Source organism: Pygocentrus nattereri, chromosome 6 (assembly GCF_015220715.1).
Source record: "Pygocentrus nattereri isolate fPygNat1 chromosome 6, fPygNat1.pri, whole genome shotgun sequence".
Classification (NCBI taxonomy): domain Eukaryota; kingdom Metazoa; phylum Chordata; class Actinopteri; order Characiformes; family Serrasalmidae; genus Pygocentrus; species Pygocentrus nattereri.
This window is the reverse complement of record NC_051216.1, coordinates 40,051,799-40,075,863: the sequence shown is the minus strand read 5'-3', so window position 1 is coordinate 40,075,863 and position 24,065 is coordinate 40,051,799. Positions and strand designations below refer to the sequence as shown.

General features: G+C 39.7%; 1 protein-coding gene across 1 annotated transcript in view; it reads right to left on the bottom strand.

The window, feature by feature from the left end:
* The window catches only part of kif5c (kinesin family member 5C), a 68,113-nt gene that overhangs the window by 5,308 nt on the left and 38,740 nt on the right, over window positions 1-24,065 (bottom strand). Inside the window, exons 11-25 of the mRNA XM_017695010.2 lie at window positions 23,027-23,175; window positions 17,361-17,527; window positions 14,301-14,369; window positions 12,162-12,368; window positions 11,703-11,849; window positions 10,891-11,079; window positions 10,430-10,547; window positions 9,753-9,829; window positions 9,391-9,500; window positions 7,729-7,830; window positions 7,512-7,572; window positions 5,704-5,775; window positions 4,353-4,454; window positions 3,991-4,207; window positions 1,330-1,501 (exon numbers count right to left, since the gene is read on the bottom strand). Coding sequence (XP_017550499.1) covers window positions 1,344-1,501; window positions 3,991-4,207; window positions 4,353-4,454; window positions 5,704-5,775; window positions 7,512-7,572; window positions 7,729-7,830; window positions 9,391-9,500; window positions 9,753-9,829; window positions 10,430-10,547; window positions 10,891-11,079; window positions 11,703-11,849; window positions 12,162-12,368; window positions 14,301-14,369; window positions 17,361-17,527; window positions 23,027-23,175 — 1,945 coding nt within the window. The 3' untranslated portion in view covers window positions 1,330-1,343. The remainder of the gene's footprint in view (window positions 1-1,329; window positions 1,502-3,990; window positions 4,208-4,352; window positions 4,455-5,703; window positions 5,776-7,511; window positions 7,573-7,728; window positions 7,831-9,390; window positions 9,501-9,752; window positions 9,830-10,429; window positions 10,548-10,890; window positions 11,080-11,702; window positions 11,850-12,161; window positions 12,369-14,300; window positions 14,370-17,360; window positions 17,528-23,026; window positions 23,176-24,065) is intronic.

Here is a 24,065-nt window from a genome sequence, read left to right as displayed (position 1 = left end):
CTGATGTGTCAGTCTGGGAAAAGGGAGTGAGGGACTATCCCATCCAAAAATACTGCAGAGAGGGGCCAGGGGTGGCTCCAAGTGTTCTGAGGTAGGGGTGACCTTCTGAAAGTCCTAAATCAAGAAGAGCTGCCCTGACGCTTGCATATCAATCTTTAGTGTCGAGCTGCAACAGTGATAAATAGGCCTCAGCTTAACAAGCCATCTAAAATTGGTGGAGGTCAATTTTTCCCAACCCAGCGGAGCATTTTTGACCTGACTATCTGACCTCATCTATCAGTGTTCAAGAGCTAGAACTATGGTCACCAGCCCTGCTCCTGGAGAACCTTTCTGGAGACTAGAGCTCCAACTAGGCCTGCAATGATTAGTCAACAACGTTAAACATGCTGATTATAAAATCTGTTGGTTTGATTTTTTCCAAACACATTCACTTGTACATGACAGTTTTCCAGCTTTCTTTACCCCTTACAACTAAAAAGGCTGCACCTCATTCAAAGAACAGCCCGGGCTGAAACACTGCTTATAACTTCAACATGAATGGGCCCATATCACAAAAACAATTTAAAACAGGCTCATTTTTAGTCTAGTTTTTATTTGTATGGACTTCATGGTGGTGAATGCTGCAACTGATTTATGTCTATATACAACAACAATCTCTTTTATTTTGAAAAAGTGAGGAAAACTCAGTTTTCTGTGAAATGAACACTTTAACAAAGTTTCCACAGTAGCTATTAAATCCAATTTTAGCTTGTTTTGGAGCTCCCTCAGTTCAGCCCTGAATTTTAGTATTGCACAATATGAAAATGTTGATCGCAATCAGGATAATTTACGCCACACTATGTTACAACATGCTTTTCTCAGTACAATGTGAATAGCATTGGTACTTAAAAGCAATGGCAAACTGTATGTAACTGGATTTAGTCCAGTGTAGTATGAGGAACACTGGATGGCAATCATTTTCATAGTTTTTTATTTTTTATATGTAGTCTTTTCCAACGTATTATACCACAGAAAAACTAAATAATGTGAAAATATCTTAAATTATCATGACATTAAATTTTCATCATATGGCACACCCCAAATGATCAGGTTTAGCGGGTCTGTTTAAGCAGGGAAACTAAGCCCTACATCAGTGCTTAGTTACTGACCAAAGAGCCGCTCTTGGCTAGACATTTTTACAGGGTGGACCTCTCTCTAACTAACAATGACAGTGGCGTGTGTCTTGTAGTGTAGGTTCCCCTGAAGTTTTGTACAGTCAGTCTTAATTTGACTGGAAGAAGAGTTTAGATGAGCTTGTGTGAGATATGTAAAGGGTGGACTGGACTTTACCATCTCTTTGTCCTTCATTTGCTGCTGCTGCTGCTGCTGTGGTGGTAGTGCTGAGCTTGTTGGTAGTGGTGCTGACGGCGCTGGCTGGACGCGACCTGGGCTCCTCCTCTAATGCTGTGGCCTGGCGAGCCGGTGGCAGCTGAGTGATGATGTCCAGCGCGAATGGGCTTGGCTAAAAGAAGCAGAGGGAAGGTGGATGATTAAGCACTTCTGTGAGATTTCCACTTACATTGCTGGCCGAAAGTTTAGGTTAATTTTGCCATTTTGCTTTAACTTTCTCATACGGGGCCATGCTGGTGAGGTCCTAATGTGTGGTCACAACTTAGTAAGGTGTGAAAACAAAATAATTAAGTCGTGGCCACGACTTAGTAAGCCATGAGTATGAGAAGGTCTTATTAAGCTGTGGCCAAGGCTTAAATATCTCATCCCTTTACCTTACTAAGCCATGACCACACATTAAGGTCTTGTTCCCATGCCTTTTTAAATGATCTCGTTCCCATGTTTTACTAAGTTATGGCCACCCCTTACTATTATTTAGATGGTATGTCACCACCAGGGTCCTGTATTCTTACAAATAAGCAAGAAAAATTCCTGCAAATCTTGGCCAGTTTTCTTTCCCAGGTTTTTTGTTGTATTTTTAAATACACACAGCGAAACTCTTTTGGCCCAAAGGTGGTTTAAACAGCTGAAAGGTTTGAGTGCTAATGTCTGTTCATTTCACAACAAGGGGACACGTTTGGCATTATTCACTAGGTTGCACTTTTAGCAGCTGTTCCTTTAATTTTGCAGTTTTTCCAAAGGAAAATGGCAAAATCTAAACAGCTTTCTATTTTAAATCTAAAATTGTTGGAAAACAACAAAGAAGACATGCTTATTTGTACTAACAGTGCAGTCCAGTTAAAACACACAATTACTGTTTCATTTACTGAATTTAATATATTGGAAAAAAATTCAAAGATCAAATGTGGCCTGTGTGAAAATCATGGCACGTTTTATATTTTGATTTCTTGTTTTCTTTTCCCCCTGTTAAATTTGCAAATAACTACAAATTATGCACTAAAATCAGATTTTTTTTTGCGCATAAGTCATTTTCAATGACTCTGGAGCAACATGAGCAACCTGGTGCAGATCATACCATTTTAATAAAACTGTTCTCTAAGGCAGAATCCTGAAAGCTGCCCTCAGTTAAAAAGTACTGTCTTTCTCAGTACCTCTTCTATAAATTATGTTTTACTCTAATTCCTGGGACGCTGTTCATACAAAACCCACCTGCAGCTTTAAATGTGCTTCTAGTTTGTGGTTTCTGATATTACAGCAAATTAAAGCAACGTTTCTCAGCTCTGGCTTGGCACAGTCATATCATTAGGGGGTCATTAAGCCCTTCTTTGCCAAATCAGGTATAGCAGAGGAGGGCCTTCTGAGTGGAAACTCTTTGTAGAGAAAATAAATGTACATATGCTGCCCCCTTGTGGCAATGATATAACACGGAAAGCTAAAAATGTTGAGGTTTTGCGTTTGCCATTTCTTTTTCTGTGGTCTTTATCAAGGCCAGATCCTTTGAAACCAAGATGACCTCCTGGCTGTCGAGATTAAGACCAAAATTAAGATTGATCACTGTCATAAAGAGGCACCACTGCCTTAAAGGGTTCAGCAGTAAATCATGAACAAATAATTTCCCCCAAATGCAGTCGACCAGCCAGGACATGTCTGATGCCTTTAGTTTACTTCTTTAGTTTTGCACCAGAGCTATGAGGATAAGGTGGTTAACAAGTAACTGAAGCTATTATCTCACCAGCTAGCATCATCTTTTTGTAATACCTGCCCAGGGACTATGTCTGAAAATGAGCCAAATGAGCTAATCTGGCACATTCCCTGACTTAATTAACCGACATGGTTTGAGGCATATGTGTGTGATTTAGACATGCAGTTTGCATAATGCTAATTGGTGGGTTATACGCTTCCATTACATGTTAAGATACATTAGCTTTGTAAACCCTTTGAATAACGTTCCAATGATCAATAAATGAGCGATATACTTAATCATATTTCTCTCCTCTCCATGTGAACTTGGATAAGCATTCCCCTAACCAATCACAAGGCTGATGTCTCTAGTCCCAGCCACACAAGATAGTAAAGCTAACCAAGCATAACCAAAAGCTAGCAAGATAGATCACCTATCTGTGGCTGGCTGCTGCCTGCAGGCCAGGAGTGTTGGACCGAGAGCTGTCAATAAAGTAACTCATTAGCCACGCCCACTCAGTTCTCAGATAGGCCTGATCAGTGGGTTTTAAGCCATGTTTAGTCATAAATATATATATATATTTTTTTTCTTTTTCATTCGGCCTTTGCTGTTTAGTATAACACTCAAGTATCATAAAACATTTTTAATATTTTACTGTGTTCCCTGGGATGTTAAGAAGCAAACATGTCTCGGCTGATTCCCTGGAAAATTACATACATTTGACTCTTTGCTCTAAACTATTGCTTTAAGTTCCTATTTCAGCAAAGTTTTCACATTATAGATATTTCCATGCTTTGTTGAGAAGGATGAAAATCCAGACTTCCTATTGTGGTCTAGTACTTGATACCAAAGACAGTATTTTCACATTTAAAATTTTCAAGAAACAGACTCCAAGCTCAAGGACACATCTTTATACTGACCAATCTGTGCAATGTGGCTCCTCCTTGCTTGATTCTTGGCCTTGACAGCCTCTTTGATGCGGTCCACCTCCTGCTGGTAGCGCTTGCGATCCCTCATGGCGTTCTCCTTGGCCTCCCTCAGTGCTGCCTCCAGAGACTTCACCCGCTCAGCTGTGGCCCGCAGACGCTTCTCCAACTTAGGCAACTCGCAACGCAACTCTGCGTTATCCCGCACCAGCTTTAGGGAGAGAGAGAGAGAGAGAGAGAGAGAGTGAGAGAGAAAAGAAAGAGCAGGGTTACCAGAGGAGATGAGAAGAAGGCTTAGGAAAACAAAACTTTCGTATCATCTGTAGCAGTTAAAGAATACCGTCGACATAGCACACCTGTTTGTGGACTTTAGTGAGCTGTTCCAGATTGTTCTCCAGGAAAATGATCTTTTGCTTCTGAGCCAGGCTGCCACCCTCATCAGGATCCAACTCTACACTCTGTCGGGAAATAAAAGACAAAGCATGTGATGTGATTAGAACTACGGTTTAGCCTTTAAACTGACATAACTGCAGTCAATTATTTGGTAACTGCTACTAAACTGCTATTATGTCAGTTACATAGTTATGATTTATGTGTGTGGTACTGAAGCATGACATTTATTCATTTTCAGTGTCAGGAAAACAGAAAACACATATTTAATAGAAAATGACACAGAAGCCTCACTGTGTTATTTCTCAAAGTTCAGTCACCGGAAACTGGTTTACCATTTTCTGCTTCACACCATCCAAGCAATCCCAAACGCAATCAATGGTGTGGAGGTCTGGACTGGAGGTGGTCAGTCCATTCTTCTGAGAACACCAGCTGTTTCTTTGTTTGATTTGCATATTTTCTTCTTTCACGTCTTTTTAATTTAGATAACTGTGGATGTTTTCAGATCTGAAGCAGCTTGATGTTCTCCTCTGTCTCAAAGATGAAGGCTTTAAGTGCTGTTTATCTGACGGGGACAGTTTTGGTGGTCTACCATATCTCAGGAGTGGTTGTTATGAGTCCCATGTTCTCTGTAGATTTTAGTCATCTTTTAAATTTCATTTTTGGAGACTTCTGTTTTCCTCTTATTTCCTTATTTTCCTTTGACTTTTTCCTACCTTATAGTAAATTATCTTATGACTAATCGCCTCAGAATTATCTCCTGAAAAATGTAATATTTTGTCTGGAAATTAAATAAATCAATGGTTGTCTGAGATGTTTGCAAAATACTGCGTTTAAAAAAAATAAAATCCTGAACACCTGTATCTCAGTACACAGTAATATGCTAGAAGTTGTCACTGAGGTTGCACAAACATGTCCTTTGTGACTGTCCACAGCATGACCCAGAGAAAAATAGGACAGGTAAGGTCAAGAAACATCCACAGCTGCGAGAACAGTCCAACTTATTTTAGAGTTGGTTTAATTGTCACTTCAACGAGGCAATGACACGTTTACTTCACATTTCCTCAAAGAAGCCAATGACACCGTTTCCTTAGTAACACTGGAAATATCTCAACCAAGTGTTTTTTCCTCTTCTCTTCATCTCACCACTCATTCAGCTTCTGGCTCCAAAATGAAGGCTCAAAGCCAAAGGATGTCTGTGCTTGCACAAGCTGGCAGTAGGTACCACCCACACGCTCAAGGGAATGCTGTGAAGTGCAGTATAGCAGAAATACTAAAATAACAAAGAAACAAAAGGTTATATGTCTTAACACTTACCCTGCTGACACGCGTGTTCAGGTCCTCAATAAAGAACTTGCGCAGATTGTGGAGCATCTGTAGCTCTTTTGCCTGGAAGTTCATAAATAATATTGACGAAATTAAAATGATTTAGGTGACCATCAATCAGTTATATTAACAGGTAATACACCCTGCCAGTTCAGTAGGTCCCTCTACACTCATGAATGCCCACCATACAGGTGCACTTTATAGGTTTACAGTTACTGATTGTAGCCCTAACTGGACTGCAATAGCACCACTCTTGTAATGTAGTTGGTGTACAGTACAGTTAAGAGATCACAGTCTGTCTGTTCCTGCACAAACTGTGTTAGTCATCCTATAACTATACATCATTAGTTTCTGACCACAGAGCCACTCTTATCTGGATACTTTCGGCAGGCGGTCCACTCTCCACCTAGCAGTGACACTGACGTGTGTGAAAATCCCAGCAACACTGCTGTGTCTACTACACTTGTATCACCACTACACACACTACCCAGTCAGTGTCACTGCTGTGTTGAGAACAGCCCACCACCCAAATAATATCTGGTCAGCAGTGGTCTTGTGGTGGTTTCTTTCCATCAGTGTGGGACCCTCAGAGAAGAAAAGGCCTAATGACTTGTGGAAACTATAAAAACATATGTAGTTTTTATATGTCGCTTTTGAAATCTGAAAATATTGTAGTAATACTCTTGTACCATTGAGTGCGTTCACACGCGCTTAATAATCTGATAACTGATATCTGATAATAATGCTGCTTGCTTATTTCTGGTACTGCGGTCCTTTTTTAGCACATGTGCAGACAAAGAACTCTGAATCAGAAAGAAATCATAAGAGTTTACATGCACAGATCTGATTACTGAGCTAACATCCAGCTCTCTTTATCTGATTTCTTATTTGGATTTTTAGACCTTACACCGATCTAAGAAATTGGAGTATGCTGTTTACATGACCATTTGGACAGGTAATCAGATAACTGCTGGAATTTTGATCAAATTATTGAGTGCATGTAAACACAGGGGGATACCTCAAATCACCCCACTGAAAATTTCAAATCAGAGTTTTTTCTCTGTGGTATCTATGTAAATACATACATAGAATTTCCCCGTTGTCGGACTAATAAAGGATTATCTTATCTTATCTTATCTTAAATACAACGAAGCAAGCTCTCCCATTGGCTAGGCCTTCAGCAGCTGGACTGAAAGCCTTGCACATTAGATTAACTACCAGCATAATTAGGAAGTGACAGAGAAATCAACTAATTGCATTTGCATCTGAGGAAAAATATCCCTCTAAGCCATCTGGAAGTTCTAGATACATCACTGACTGTACATCCAAGTTGTAGTTGAACCAGGTTTCAGTTGTTAGAAATGGAAAACGGCAATTGCAGCTCTATGCCAGGACTCTCTATCACTGTATAACTGATACAACTGATACAAGGAAAAATACCTCAAATATACATAATCAATCTAGAAAGGCCAAAAAATGTGCAGCATTTACATACTATTGGGAATTCCATAGGGATGGTAGTAGCAATCAGCATTATAATCGATCTGACCAAGTTTTGATATTTATGGTCTAAACTGAAGGCCTAGCTCTACTAGCTCTAACGGCTCACCGCTGCTTTCCATGGACGGAAGGGGGAAGAGACAAACTGCAGCAACAGAGGGGCTACAGTCAGTAGCTATTAATCAAAAAAGTGTAATTATGCCTGGTCATCTGACTGTTTGTTTGTACTTCTGAAAAATGCCAATATATTGACGAAGAAAATGTTAGCTCTTAGAGCATCACGATACTTGTTTACATACCACCGTCTCCTCAAGACCCTTCAGATCCTCCTTGGCCTGCTCCCTCTTCTCATTTAGTAAACTAATGCACAGAAAAACAAACCAAAAAGCAATAACTAAAATGCTTCACATACATCACTTGGTATTTTTTAAAACTTGAGTATATTAGTACTTCTGCTTCTACATTAACTGAGGTCAGTTCATGGAAGTCAACAGCCCACAAGAGCAGCCCACTTACACTAGTTTTTGCAGCTTCTCATCTTTCTCTTGTTCCTGCTCTTTGAGCTTGTCGTAGTCAGAGAGGAGTTTTTCCTGCTCCAGCTGAAGTGCCTGGTTCAGACTGAGAGAGAACAAATACGTTTCAGGTTATCTGAGTAGGAGGACAATCTATTTCTCCAGTATTTATGCAAATAAATTCTGTCGACTATATATGCAGATTGAAATTCAGCTCATTTTCTGACTGAATTAGAAACCGTTACACTGATTAATGCTGCCTTCAAGTCCTCTTCGGAAGTTACACTAACAACTTTGGAGGCTATAAAAATGACATGAATGGTGTTCAGGCGTTCAAATGGTTTTGGTCAGAAAAAAAACTGGAAGAGAGCCCATTTATGTGAATGACAAGTACGGTAATGTTTTTATCCAGTTAGACGCATCACAGAACATGCTTTTATTTGTATTTTTTCACATGGATGATGTTAGTCTGCAGTGTTTATATGTGGCTGCTGAATAACTGACATATGACCATTTACAATACAAACATCAGCAGCTATCACAGCTTTTTTGAAAATAAAGTAAATATGACATTGCAGTGGCATTCATGTACGCTCCTCTCATAAAATATATGATGTTGTGTGTGTGTGTGTGTGTTTGTATATATATATATATATATATATATATATATATATATATATATATATATATATATATATATATATATATATATATATATACACACACACACACACACACACACACACACAAAACATTTCTGGCACAATGTGATGGCAGCAGAATGTAGAATTTAGAATAAAAGCCATTTTCTGTTAACCCTGACTTAACTATAAAATATATTCCAAATATATTTATCATTTTGTTTATAATTTTTTTGGCAATGTATGCAAATGGCCAAAAAAATTACTGAATATATATTTTTAAAATGCATTTTCCAAATGTATTTATCAAATATATTTTTGCAAAATGTTTTTGTTGAATATAGTTTTAAAATGCCTTTATTTATGTTTGTTAATGTATTTTTTTATTTGCATGTAGTTTTAACAAAGATTATAGATGTAACTAAATATACATGAACTCAATGAACGTAAATGATTTCTGTGTTTTGCTTTGTGCTTTGGGTTAACCATGTACGTATGCAGTAAGACACTCACACAAAATGCATTTCAAATAAACAGGATATTAAATCATAACTGCATTTTCACAGTATATCAGTATCAATACCTACAACACTTGCCTTTGCCATGTTAAAGGTTCATTAGCTAATAATTCAAATGAAAATACTGGAGTACACTTCAAAGTCATTTCGAAAGGGATCCAAACAGCACGTTAGACAAGTATTTTCACACATTTTGAACATTTTCACACCTGTTTTAAAAATACACTTACATGCATTTATTTGTGTATGGTACTGGTGTAATATTTCCCCATACATTTTAAAATAAACGTATTTTAACGTATAGTTGGTTAATATGGCTACATATTCTGAAATACATTTTAGTGTTTGGAATGTATTTCAGCCTGAATTGCAGTGTATTTGAAATGTCCATATATTTTTGTCCATATAGGTGGCTTCAACTATGAGTTTCACTGACAGTTAGCAATGTTAGTAATGTGTATAACTTGTCTAAGAAGAAAGAGTACACTTTTTTTTTTTGCTCTTAACTCTTTCAGCTCATCCAGGATCCTCTGTTTCTCGTCGATCTCATCTCGGAGACGAGAGAGCTGCTTCTGATGGGCCTCTCGGTGAGTCTCCATCTGCTCCTCAAGAGCTGTCTACACACAGAATGTTCACAGAACCCATATTAGGAGAAATGGTAAAAGGTAAGTCGAGCGCTTTGCAGTTTTAAATGAAAGCTTAACCTTTTTCAAGTAATTCTTTCTTTTCTTTAGTTAGCATAACATTATTGTTTAATGCTATTAGCAACTAGCAGCTTTTCACTCGTGAACAGCAACGTTCTTTTACGATGCACTGGGATGGTAATGTTGCGGAAACACGTGTAAGAGAAACAGAAGCATGTTATTTACCTTCATCTCTTCAGCATCTTTCATCTTGCTCATGTGCTCCTTCTCCTTGTCCATCACAGACACTTCATGCATCCTTTCTGTATTAACATATAAGAACAGCACTTAGTTTATCTTTTGTTTTTTGGACAGTTAGTGTAATTTGGATGACCTGTACAAAAGTCAGAGACCATTTGATTTCAAAACAAAACAGCCACTGAACACAATTTATTCATTTTTCAGCATCAGAAAAAGGAAGAAAACATGTTTGACAGAAACTAAACAGAAGCCACTACTAAATATAACATCAATAAGAGCTTCCTGAACAGCTATACATCCTTTCAGACCAATAGCGCTGAGATGTGAAAGGATGGACAGAAATACCTGTGGATTTTTTCAGATCTGAAGCAAGAGTAGAGTTTGATTTGCTCCCCTCTCGCAGATGTAAGCTTTAAGTACTGTTTATCTCATGTCTCACAAAACTGTTCCACCCATTGTAAATCAAAATGCGACTGGGGACAGTTCTGGTGGACTACCAAGTCTTCCAGGTGGGTGTTAGAAGTTTCGCTATAACTTTTAATAATTTTTTTAAACTCCTGTTTTTTTTTTTTTACTTTTCCTTTTTTTCTATGTAAGTGGGATCATTTTATATCTAATCTCCTCAGAAATATCCCGTGTGTGTGTCTGTGTGATTCACACACCCTGTGCATGGAGTTTAGCCAACTCTTCCATCAGTGAATCCTGGCTCTCCTCCAGGTGCCTCTTCTTTTGCTCCACGTTCTGCATGTAGTCTGTCAGGGACTTAATCTTGGCCTGGAGCTGGATCAGTCAGAGATGAACATGCATTCAGTAACAGGTACATGTAAACTATTAAATCTGTAACAGGTACAAATGCAATTAATTGCATAACTTATTTATGTACTGAGTACCCTAGTACTGTGGCCCTACACACTTGTGGAATACAGAGCTTCTTTTATGTGTGCCACTAGAGGGCTCTGGTGAGTAAAATCTGATCAATGATTAGTGACTTCACCCGTGTAGCCCCATTCATCCTCATTCATTTAGGGTCAGCGAGCGAGCGCCCTCTGGCGTTTTGCAGTCACGTTTCTGATATAACAGGAGAAACAGGAAGTGGTCAGGCTCCCCTTAAACTGGCTCTGACCTGGGAAATTAGCAGTTGGCAGGATGCCAGCTCCTTCTCATTGGCCTGCATCTTGCGTGCTGTATCAGCCTGGGCAACTTCCAGTTGTTTGCTGCGGTTCACCAGAGACTTCACCTCCGACTTCATCTTGCTGATGTAGAGGCGGGCCATGGTAAACTCCTCCTCCATCACTCCATGTGTTTCTGTCATCTGAGCAGGAGAAAACAAAGAGGTGAGAAGAAAAGAATAGGATGGAAAGTATTAGTTGTGTCTGTCACACTGAATGACTCTCTTCTTTTATTAATCTATGTATAACCAGCCTATAAGAAAGGTGGCAACATTTCTCTTGCGGCCTCCATGAAGCTTCTAATATCTTAATCTGATATTAATCATATTAATCAAATCATATTAATCAAAGAGAATCTAGATATTAGCAGTGCTGCATCATTAACTTGCTAAGATGTAAAGAAAGTCATTCAGAATAATGTGATGTGAAATGCCCATGAAATGGTTACAGATAAACTGCTGTTGTAAGGCCAAATATTTGCCAATAAAACCTTATTTCTTTTACCATTATTTTATTATTTATTATTATATTTTGTGGTAAAAACTGTGACCTCTGGTTCCCATCACTACCAATGCAAAGAAATCGGAGTCGGTACAATTCTCTATAATAAACAATTTCACATTAAAGCACTCTGAATGACTTTGTTTACCTCTCAATAAGTTTTGAAATTGTGGAAAATCTATTTCTCCTTTAATAAGGAGTGTAAGCCAATGTCATTGTAATTCAATATGTAACAAACTATATATATAAAATCAGAAGGTCTTACAGCTTTAAGGTCGCTGGTGCCGACAATGCTTCCGATCTCGCTGAGGTCTCTGAGCAGCATGCTAAGGATCTCTGCAGATCTCTTCTTATGATGTCCACTCATCTCCTGAAGGGTGGCCAAATCCCTCTCCACACTGGCTAGTAGCGTCTATGACACACAACCCAGAAGGTTACCGCAGCCCCAGCAGTACTAAAGTACTAAAGTACAATTACTTATGCAGAAATGCATCTCCTGAATGCATAAACAATGAGAATAATGAGAGAATAAACTGAACGTTGGGGGATACCTTTAGCTTAGGCAGCTGCAGATAAAATATGCTTTACAAATTATATTAGATAACCTCTAAGTGAAAACTAATCCAGCTGCACCAGTGCTTTAGAAGACTTCTCCTCACTCTCTTGCCCCCTGTCTTCCCCAAGACTCCTGCACCGTTCCCCCTAAACCTCCTCCTTCACTCACACTCTTCTGTGAGAGCTCCTCGTTCAGCTGCTTGTTGGACCTCCCTTTCTCGTCCACCTCCTGGCTCTTCTGGTCATAGTTCACTGCCAGCTCCTCCAAGGCCTGCAGCACCTCCTTCACCTCCTCCTTGGCGGCCTGGTGCTCCTGCTGCAGACGCCCCAGCTCCTCCTGCAGCTTCTCGTAGTCCCGCCTCAGCGACGCCAACAACTGTGAGAGAAATGCATGTAGGCAATGACTGCAATATCCTGCTAGTACTCTGCAGTTTTATAGGTTTCAGATAACACTGTTATGAGCTGTAGGTGATTCTATAACATCTGAGAAGGTTGAATGACATCAAGAATTCAATTACAATTGCAATTAATATTAACATCTGTTTTTCAGAAAATCACTACAGATATTTACAGTATATTGGTTATCATTTAATAACTTTACAAACAACTGATCGAATAGTTTTCTTCTAGTTAAGAATATTCCAGTATACACTGTTTAAGTTGTTATTGAATAAAACATCTAATAATTCTTAATATAGCAAGTAATCCTTAATCTTTGAACTGTAGCTGTGTGGAGGAGAGATGGTTCTTCAAGTTCTTCAAGGGTTCTTTAGTAAAGGCAAAGGTTCTCTTTAGAACTATGGGTCTTTATATAGCCCCATGATGGACTGGTGACCTGTCCAAGGTATTCCCTACCTCCCGCCTAATGTGCACTGACATAGGCTCCAGCACCCCCTGCGATTCAGGAGGATAAGCAGCTTAGATGATGAGTGAGTGAGTTCTATATAGAACCCTTTGCATTCTTAAGTGGTTCTTTGTACGGTGACATGGCAATTCAGATTGATGGAGAATGTGTTATATATGATACTGTATAGAACCTGTTTGAAATGGTTCTATATAGCACAAAAAATGGATTCTGCTATTGTTACAAGCTTCACATCATAACTACAGCAGAACCATTTTCAAAAAGCTTCTATATAGAACCATATACAACATATTCTCCATCAATCTGAAGAACCATTTCACCATGCAATAAAAACATTTAAGCATGCACACAGTTCTATTTAGAACTCATGGTTCTAAACAGAACCATTGCCTTTACTAAAGAACCCTTGAAGAAGTATCTTTTTTAAGTTTGTAGAAATGCTAGTGCCCCCTTACCAAGAAAAAACAGAAAAACTCAGTGGAGTAACAGTGGAGTTACATACAAGTAGGACATTTTAACAGAACATGTAGAACATGTAACAGAAGCACTGGGATCACACAGTTCGAGCATCTTCAAAAGGGACAATTGTTAAAATGTCAAAAGGTATAAATTATTCACTGCGTATTTTCCGCTAGTTAGAGTCCTCAAGCTTTCCAATGTGGACTGCCAGAGAGAAGACGGAGGATGAAACGGTGCAGTTGCCATGGGAACAATGTTATTCAAACTGCATTGAACGGGAAAATTATGCTTTTCACATGGCTGAAAGGCTCTTATTCTAACCGAAGGCATTCATAAGTAGGGTGTTTACAATGCTACTTGCATTGAGAGTGATATGATGCAGTGACAACTACAACCAGCAGGTGGCAATGAATCAGATTTTATGGTAGTATATCACAATGTCAACAAGGGACGTTCAAATCGATCACTGTAATATTGATAAGCGTGAAAGAACAGGTGACGAAGGCTCTATGATGTAATGATCAGCAAAACACATTACTGCTCACAATGAGACTCGCTTCATATACACACGCAAACAGATAGCTGCTCTGTTCTGAATGGCTGGAAGGAATAACTCAAAGAATGATTCGGTTTATCTATATCAGATTTGTCCTTTATCCTTTTTAAATATTACATATAGGCATGTTTTAATATAATGCCTGCAGTAGTCATTCCCTACAAAAATATTTTTTAAGCATATCTATGTTGATGCATTAGAATACATATATGTTCACATTTGTATGTATAGTCAAATGACGTTGTCTGTGTAAAAGTTGATATATGCACTGGAAATATATTAAACAACAAAGAAAAATGTCTAAATGCTTGTCCCTCCTCATTGTATGTGTGTATATGTTAGAAATGCTCTGTGATTCAGTTTTGTGAATGGGCTGCGAGTGATATGAGGGGACGGATGTGCTACAGTGAGGCAGGCAGTGCATTCACCTCATCCTGATCCACCATCTGCTCCTTCAGATTCTCCACCAGCTGACTATGCTGGTTGATCTCATCGTCCTGGAGAGAGGGAGAGACAGAAAGACTTTATTTTTCACTATTATCCATATTTTTAAATAATACTGAAGACATCAAAATTATGAAATAACACATAAAATCACATTTCCAATCAGAATGACTGACCTATTGCCAGAGCTATTAAGTTCCACCCCTCCTTACAGCACATCAATAAAGACATATAGTCGTAAATGTTTTTGCATTACGGTCACACAATATCAAGCATAAAGGCATAAGCTTTTAGGTTATGTTCACATTACTAGTCTAAAGTGGCACAATTGCCTTAATGTGACATAGATCTGATTTTTTTCAGAGCTGCGTGGACACAAATCTGATCTTTTCAAATCCTACCTGAGCCACTTCTTTATGTGGTCTAAGGCCCTGTTCACACTTGGTATTAAGATCTGTCTAGAATGAGATGATCATAAGTGCACAGTGAGACATGTAGCTGTCTCCGTCTTCAGTGATTGGATTTTGTGACTGGAGGAGGGGTATCAGACACATTTACTATGTCAGTCAGTCTCTTTGTGTTTGTTGTCAGACAAAAATGTACTGTGAGCCTGTGTGCATGTAAAAGAAAGTGCTATTACAAATGTTTAGATCACATGAACTGCTAACACAACTTGTAAACAAGGTGGCGGAGGAGGCAAAAAAAGAAGCTACACAGCTGCTTTTGTCTTTGCTGTGATGATGCAGATGACTAATGCAGCCCTTCGCCGCTTGAAGATGCATCAAGGTGCTTCAGTGTTCACACTGTAAATGTTATGTCGTCCTATGAGCCCCTGACTACCTCTGAAGGTGGTTTGGGTGATCAGATCACAAAGTGTCTCCAAGACGCGCTGAACCCGTTCACATCTCTGCTAAGCGCTGTCCACTTGTGATCGGATGACCCAGGACAGTGTGAACAGGAGCTTAATTCAGATACAAATCTGGTTTGAAGCCATGTGACCTTAATGAGAATGCTCAGATTGGAATTCATGTGTTTTATTCACTGCACGTGCGCTATAAAAATGGGCAGTCATGGGCTGGAGGTTAGGGAACTGGCCCTGTGATCGGAAGGTTGCCGGTTCAATCCCCAGTGCTGACAGTCCATGATTGAGGTGTCCTTGAGCAAGACACCTAACCCCCAATTGCTCCTCGGGTGCCGTGGATAGGGCTGCCCACCGCTCCGGGCAGGTGTGCTCACTGCCCTCTCATGTGTGTGTATTCACTAGTGTGTATGTGGTGTTTCACTTCATGGATGGGTTAAATGCGGGGGTGGAATTTCCCCGTTTGTGGGATTAAAAAAGTATCACTTCACTTAACTTAATTTACTGTTACCTTGGCAGCAGCACCAAACCTGATTTCAGTGCCTGTAAGTGATGTAAAAGCATTTGACCCTTTTATTTCCTTCAATCTGCTGTAATAAAGAACAGCTGAGAGCAGTTCAGAGCAAATTATCCTCACTATGAAAGCTCGTTCTGCTGGTTAATTTGTTGTTCATAACGCACTTGGTTCGTTCACTTGATGTTAAGGGTTAGGATGAGGATTAAGATTAGGATATGTACATGAGATTCATTTCAGAACACAGTTTCGTCCACATTAATGACAGATTTGAGCTACTTACCCACATGACTGTGAGCAATCAAGTTTGAAAGATGAATTGAGCAATGATGCTTGTACTGTGAATGTACCCTTAGATCCAAATATCTTCATCATTATTAAAAAATGTCCAAACTTTCAACTGGTTCTGTACACGCTGAAGCGTAAGTGTGCTGAAATCACTGAATTATTATTTCTAAAATGTGCCCTGTCGCTGGATACTCTGACTGATAGCAGTGCTATGCTGCTTGTAGCATCCACAGAGCAACTCAGGTTAAATGAGTCTTCAAATCAATCAAATGTGAGGCTCCATTCAGACATCAGAGCGCATTCTGCCTAAGAAGCCATTATATCCTACAGCCTAAGCACTTGGATTCCTCTGGCACCACTCCAGGGATCGAGCTGAGAAATGTTCTTCAGTGGAAAGCTCTACTTATTATGTGTCACTTTTCATGAGGTAACAAATCAAGAAAGATGGGAGGTAAAACTGAACTAGACAGCAAATACAGAGCTACAGAGCTGTCCAGTAGGACAGTAGACATGACAGCGATTTCAGAAAGTCATCAATGTAGCTTGACGAGAAGCTTAATGTAGAAAAATAATATTGTCACTTAGCCTTTGTTCACCCAGCAGGTAAAAGTGGCCCATATCCGATCTTTTTCTCTGTCATCTGTGTGTCAGTGTGAACAGCAAAAAAACAAACTCAACCTGACATTTTCAATTCCGATTTGGGACACTAGCATATGTAGGTACTGAAATCCGATACGTTTCCGATTTGCGGCAATGCGACTCAGTCTGTCTATGTTTCCGTACCAAAAATTAGACTTATTGCAACTGCTCCGTGGTTGAAGAGATTTCGGACAAAACAGCCGAACGCATTGCCAGAGGCGACAGAGGCTACAGCTTAAAAAAAAAGTTTAAAGAATCCCGAGGCCCTTTTTACAGTGAACTCAAACACACTGTGGGTGATGAGTCCAGCTGTCAACCACTGGAACTTCATAATTGCTCCTGTAATGCTAGCGAAGACGAAACTGAAAGCTCCAGCGACTGGCATTCACTGTCATGATTGTTTACCTCTGGACGAGCCACGTGAAGCATTATCCTTTTGCGCATGCGGGTCATTTTAGGAGCTGACCTGTTCAGGCTGATGTTGCATACAGGTCACATTTAAAAGATAATGTGAACAGCCAAACAATTTGGTGAGAAAAACACATTTGGGCCACTTTTACCTGCTGTGTAAACGTAGCCTTAGCTGTGGTGTTCAAGGCAGCTGCTTTGGACACTGCTCAGACCCAGATTTTTTGCAGAATATGCTCCACCATTTGAACACAGCCTGACTCATTTAGAACTATTCTTTATACTGAAATCCTCTGCCTTCCCTTGCTGACATAATGTAATGTTACTGTGGAGCACCTTGTCATCCAGCTGCTGGTAGAGGTCATTGATCAGCTCCTCATATTGGGTTTTCTCTGTGTCGGAAATAGGCGGTGGGGGAGGGGCTAGAGTGTCGATAATGGGCGTGGCTTTAGAGGTCTTCGTTTCCTTGCTGTTATGCTGCTCTTCAACGGGAACTGCCTCGCCTGAGAGAGAGAGAGAGAGAGAGAGAGAGAGGTGAACTCTTTGGGGTCATATTTATTTCTAGGGCTTAGCTGAGATGCAGGTGATCTGCATAGCTATTTATAGCTGCCTACCCAAGAGCTTGTATACCTCGCAACATTACATTGCCGTTTAATTTAGCACCTAAACATTGTACAGCACTGTTAAAATGATAGTCAGCTCAACTTAAAATCATAAGGCAAGTGATTACACTGCTTTTCTTGAGTTTCCTCAACAGGAGAACACCTGATTTCACCCAATTCAAACTTCTTAAGTCAGTTAAAAAATTTTCGAACTCTCATTTTTTAGTTCTACATCTCAGTTCGGCAAACTCTTGGGGTTCCAGTTATGCATGGCTATGGCGTCACTGGGGTTTAAACCCACAACCTCTGGGAGAGGGTGAACGCTTAGTTACACTAGTGCACCACATGTTACTGCATTACTTTTTAAAATTAAAAAAAGCCTTTTTTTTACAGTTTTTTTTACATACATAGTAATCTGACTTCAGAAGCTTATGAGTGCTGGAGTGATCTAAGAATTCATCACTAGTTTGTATGCTTGAACCCCAGTGATTCCATAGCCATCTGAAACCAGAAGCCCAAGATGAGAAAATGCCAGGCAGGGCTGTGTGAGAGAGAGTGCCAGCTAATGGAGAATCTGAGTAAGTGAACAAGTTTTGTATTGTTTATTTAACAGAGAAGCTAAAAATAGCAGTTAGGAGAACTTTTGTCCAAACTAAGAAGTTTAAGTTGTGTGAATTTGTGTTGTACTAACTCAAGAAAAGCAGCGTAATTAGTCACCTCATTATTTTAAGTTGAGCTGACTTCTTATTTTTAACAGTGAGGCCTACTAGTTAGTCCATCATTTCTAGCTTCACAGGAAAAAAAACGGATCTCTCTTCCTCAAGATTTCAGAAGCAGCACTAAAACAACAACAGCGTCATCTGGTCTGAAAGAGTTAAGCTTATAAACCCTATAAATTATCTTAAAAATTACTCTTGTTATTATACGTAGCCATCATTCCTAACAGCCTCAGCCTACTAACTCAACAACACAGCATATTTTCAGTGGAGAAAAGGAGATATGGATGTGCACAAACAGGTGATGGGGTGGATTAGGACTGTTAAATGCCAGCAGACCACATCAGCTGCCAACTGGGACTGAAAACCAAGCCAAATACTAATCTCTTCAGTCCAAAGAGGCGAGAAGGGACTGAACTCCTGCAGAGCGGCAGATATGAGGAGAAAGAGAGAGGAATGAGAAGGAGAGCAAAGAGAAGTGGGAAAGAAAAGAGCAGACAGAGAGTGGAGGAGCTTCAAGGGCTGTCTGGACTTTGTAGTATAGAGATGTGGGAGCAGACTTCAGCTGCATTAGAGCTGGTATAATGAAGGAGGGAGTTTAATGGAGAGGAAGAAAAGAAAGGGGCAAATTTGTTAGCATCTGAGAGGCAAAAAATTAACATAAAAATGAGAGAAATATTTACAAAGGCAGATTAAAATTAACCCTCAGGCATCTTGACTTAATGTCTTTTTTACTATATTCATATATTTAAATGTAAAAACACAGTTATTAAGAGTGCAATGATTTTAATAATGTATCATTAAATTGAAAAATGTTCAAACTTGGCTCACGAAATTTATAATTATATCACTGCCTCTCAGTCGCTTCTGAGGGTCTCTCAATGAGCATCTTAATGGAAAGCCCACAGACAATGTGCAAAATGAGGCACCTGGGTGCAGCCCATCAGAGTAAATGGTTACACTGATGACAGTAACTACAACCCCAATTCCAATGAAGGTTAGACGTTGTGTAAAACATGAATAAAAACAGAATACGATGGTTTGCAAATCCTTTTCAACCTACATTCAATTGAATACACTACAAAGAAAAGATATTTAATGTTCAAACGGATAAACTTTATTGTTTTTTGCAAATATTCACTCATTTTGAATTTGATGCCTGCAACACGTTCCAGGGGCAACAAAAGACTGGGAACGTTGAGGAATGCTCAGAAAAAACATCTGTATGGAACATTCCACAGGTGAACAGGTTAATTGGAAACAGGTGAGTGTCATGATTGGGTATAAAGGGAGCATCCCTGAAAGGCTCAGTCATTCACAAGCAAGGATGGGGCGAGGTTCACCACTTTGTGAACAACTGCGTGAGCAAATAGTCCAACAGTTTAAGAACAACGTTTCTCAACATGCAATTAGAAGGAATTTAGGGATTTCATCATCTACAGTCCATAATATCATCAAAAGATTCAGAGAATCTGGAGAAATCTCTGCAAGTAAGCGGCAAGGCTGAAAACCAACATTGAATACCCGTGACCTTCGATCCCTCAGGTGGCTCTGCATTAAAAAAAAAAAAGTGTCCTGTGGTCTGACGAGTCCACATTTCAAATTGTTTTTGGAAATCATGGACATCGTGTCCTCCGGGCCAAAGAGGAAAAGGACTGTGCGGATTGTTATCAGCGCAAAGTTCAAAAGCCAGCATCTCTGATGGTGTGGGGGTGTGTTAGTGCCCATGGCATGGGTAACTTGCACATCTGTGAAGGCACCATTAATGCTGAAAGGTACATACAGGTTTTGGAGCAACATATGCTGCCATCCAAGCAACGTCTTTTTCAGGGACGTCCTGCTTATTTCAGCAAGACAACGCCAAGCCACATTCTGCACGTGTTACAACAGCGTGGCTTCGTTTTAAAAGAGTGCGGGTACTAGATTGGCCTGCCTGCAGTCCAGACCTGTCTCCCATTGAAAACGTGTGGCGCATTATGAAGCAGAATACGACAACGGAGACTCCGGACTGTTGAGCAAGTGAAGTTGTACATCAAGCAAGAATGGGAAAGAATTCCACCTACAAAGCTTCAACAATTAGTTTCCTCAGTTCCCAAACGCTTATCGACTGTTGTTAAAAGGTAAGGTGATGTAATACAGTGGTAAACACGCTCCTGTCCCAACTTCTTTGGAACGTGTTGCAGGCATCAAATCAAAGTTTATCCATTTGAACATTAAATATCTTGTCTTTGTAGTGTATTCAATTGAATATAGGTTGAAAAGATTTGCAAATCATCGTATTCTATTTTTATTTATGTCTTACACAATGTCCCAACTTCATTGGAATTGGGGTTGTATACACAGTTACATAAGTATATATGTGTTTGCATGATAATAGGAAAATTATGAGCTATGTAATGATAATTACTTCACTAATTACATAATAATGACATAATCACACAGTGATTTGCACAGCTACTTATACGAAGTAGCACAATACTAATTACAGTTATACAATGGTAATTATATAGATAGGTAATGATAATCACCTAGTTAGATACATAATGTTAGTTACACAGTTAAGTAATGTTAATTACATAATCAATTACATTGAAATTGGCATAATTTTTTTTCTTCCCACATGACTACATGCAACAAAAATGATTAATTCAATTTCAGTCATGATGTGCCACACAACTGTGGAGTTAATCAGAAGTTTAGAATCCTCATATACAAACAAGCAGAATTGCTTGTTTTAATCATGATAGCCATGATAAATAATTAATGCAAAATTACAACATGCATTATTGACTAAATTTTACAGGTTAAAATATTCTCTATATTCATAAATGTTTTTATTTTAGAATGAACCTAAAGATAAAGCACTGTTTATAAGAATATCAGCTGTCTAAGAGAAATAACTGGTCAGCCAAAGAGAAAAAATACTATATATGGAAATAACAATGCAGGGCTAACTTCCCCTTCTCATCGCACACACAGCAGAGTTGGGCCTGCATCGTTATGCTGCTTCATTGATGAGTACATGTTGCTCTTAAGCCCCTAAAAGTAATGTGAAGAGATTCCTCGTCTTGGTGGGTCATAGCCATTAACCATCTGGTAAACATCAGAAAGAGAATATCAGTCCAGACAGTTCATGTCAGAAATGTCCTCTGAAACGTCTTACTGGTTCATTATACTTGCTTTTGAGCCTCATGTTGCTGTCCTTTTAGAGGAGATTCAGGCTTAAACTCTCATTATACTAATGACATCAACCAAACTGCTGAAGCTGGAGGTAATCTGATGAAAACACAACACAATATGACTACAAATGGCTTCCCTACACTGATTTCCTATCAGTTATTTCCAGCATTTTGGTTTCATCCTATAGGAAGAAAGGTTTGTGGTGAGTCAGTCAGAATGCTGTGGAGCTGCTGAGAATCAGAGCCACGCACTTGATACGTTGTTCAAATGTCTCTACCAAAGGTGGGGTTAAAGAATGTGTATAATTGTTTCGGCTATAACGATATCTCATGAATTTGGTCAATTTTAATGTTCATTTCATTTCAATTGAAAACACCAGTTGCCCTTTACTTTCTGAGAACATTTCTTGAACAGTTCCTCTGTTAAAAAAAAAATTACTACATTTTTGTAATGTTTGGTGCCATTTCTTCCCTGCTGGACAAAAGGTGCACTGATCATTGGCAAATGATTCACCCCCACAGCCCTGGAACACATGGAAGTCTGTTATTTACATGTAATTCCTTAATTTCTTTCTACCTCTACTCAACACGCCGCATCTGCTGAAGAGCTTCAAGCCCCTGTGTGAGTTGGTGGAACTCTCGGTGCTGCTGAAGCTTTTAGCAGATTGGGCTGTTTCTCAGTGTCTGTCTTTGAGTTGTGGACGCTTAATCTATTCTACACATGACCTAAAACCTCAATTCACCAGATAGGATAGTCAATGGCTATGTGTACACTGGAGGTAAAAGTTGCCTAGATCTGATCTTTTTCTCCGTATTTCTCCAGATGTGTGGCTGTGAGAACAGCAAAAAACACATTGAACCTGACATTTTCAGTTCCAATTTGAGACGCTTTCATAAGTGGTACTGAAATCCGATATGTATCCGATCTCCGGCAATGTAACTCAGTCTGAACAGCCAGATTGGAATCCATGCGACTTTCACATCAGTCCAATTCGTCATGATTTCGTGCTGCTGAGACTCAAACATTTAGTCTGATGTTTCTATACAAAAATGTATTAGAGACTCATCGCAGCCGGTCTGTGTTTGAAAAGATTTCGAAGGAAACGGCTGAGTGTGGCCGGAGAAGACTGAGGCTGCAGCGTCAGAGAACAGGTTTAAGAATCCGAGGACATGAACCAAAGAAGTGGCTGAATAACGCAGCTCTTTTATGGCGAACTCAAACACATTGTGGGTGATGAGCCCAGCTGTCAGCCACTGGAACTATAATCGCTCCTGTGATGCTGGCAAAGACGGAACTGATGTCGCATACAGATCACATTTAAAAGATAATGTGCACAGCCGAAAAAAAAAAAAATCTGATTTGGTGAGAAAATCAGATTCGGGCCACTTTTACCTGCTGTGTAAACGCAGCCTAAGAGAACTACGAGATTTACCACATTTAATATGCGCATCGGTACTGTAGATGACAGAAAACAATGCTGATAAGATTCTCTCTCTCTGTCTACCTTTCCTCCAGCGTTTGAGCTCGTTCTCCAGACGCTGGATGATGATCTTCAGCCCCCTGTTCTTCTCTTTCTCCTTCTCATACTTCTTCTTCCACTCCTCCGCCGTCAGCTCCATGTTTACTGACACGGTGTTCTTGATGGTCTTTGCTCTGTGTGGAGAGACATGAGGAGCTATCGGTGAATTCAGTGGAGTCTTTTTCAACCCTTGTGTTAATTATGCATGTGTTACTGAATGTAATCAGGCCTGTTCTGTTTTAATTAAGCACTGACTTAGCAGGTGGATTAAAGAATTTGACCTCTGATTCACAGGAGTAGTAAAACACAGAGAATAATTGAGGGTGGGTGATAGGGCGATGTAGTCAGATGTCATTAAAGATGGAGAAGTAACCCAATAGAGATGTCTAAAAGGCAACAGAGGGAAAGTAATGAGAAGGAACTAATTTGCCTTTAAACAGCTTGTAAATATGTTGGCAAACTTGGTTTCATGTTTAAAAGCCCAAATAGTCACTTTATTGCTGTTTGAGAGAGAGAGAGAGAGAGAAACAGAGGTGAACTAGAACAGAACTGAGAGAAAGAGAAGGAGGGGGAGAGAGAAAGAGAGAAAGAAGGAGGTAGAGAGAAAGAGAAGAAGGGAGAGAGGGGGAGAGAAAGAGAACAAGGGAGAGAGAGAAAGAGAGAGAAAATGAAGGACAGAGAGCGAGAGAGAGCGAGAGTGAGAACAAGGGAGAGAGAGAGAGAACAAGGGAGAGAGAGAAAGAGAGAAAGTGAAGGAGAGAGAGTGAGAGAGAGAGAGAGACAGAGAGAGAGAGAGAGAAAGAGAAGGAGGTAGAGACAGAGAAAGAGAAGGAGGGGGAGAGAGAGAGAGAAAGAGAAGAAGGGAGAGAAAGAGGGATTGAGAGAAAGAAAAGGAGGGGGAGAGATAGAAAGGAGGGAGAGAGAAAGAGGAGGGAGGGAGAAAGGGAGGGGGAGAGAGAAAGAGAGAAAGAAGGAGGGAGAGAGAGAAAGAGAGAGAAAGAGAAGGAGGGAGGGAGAGAGAGAA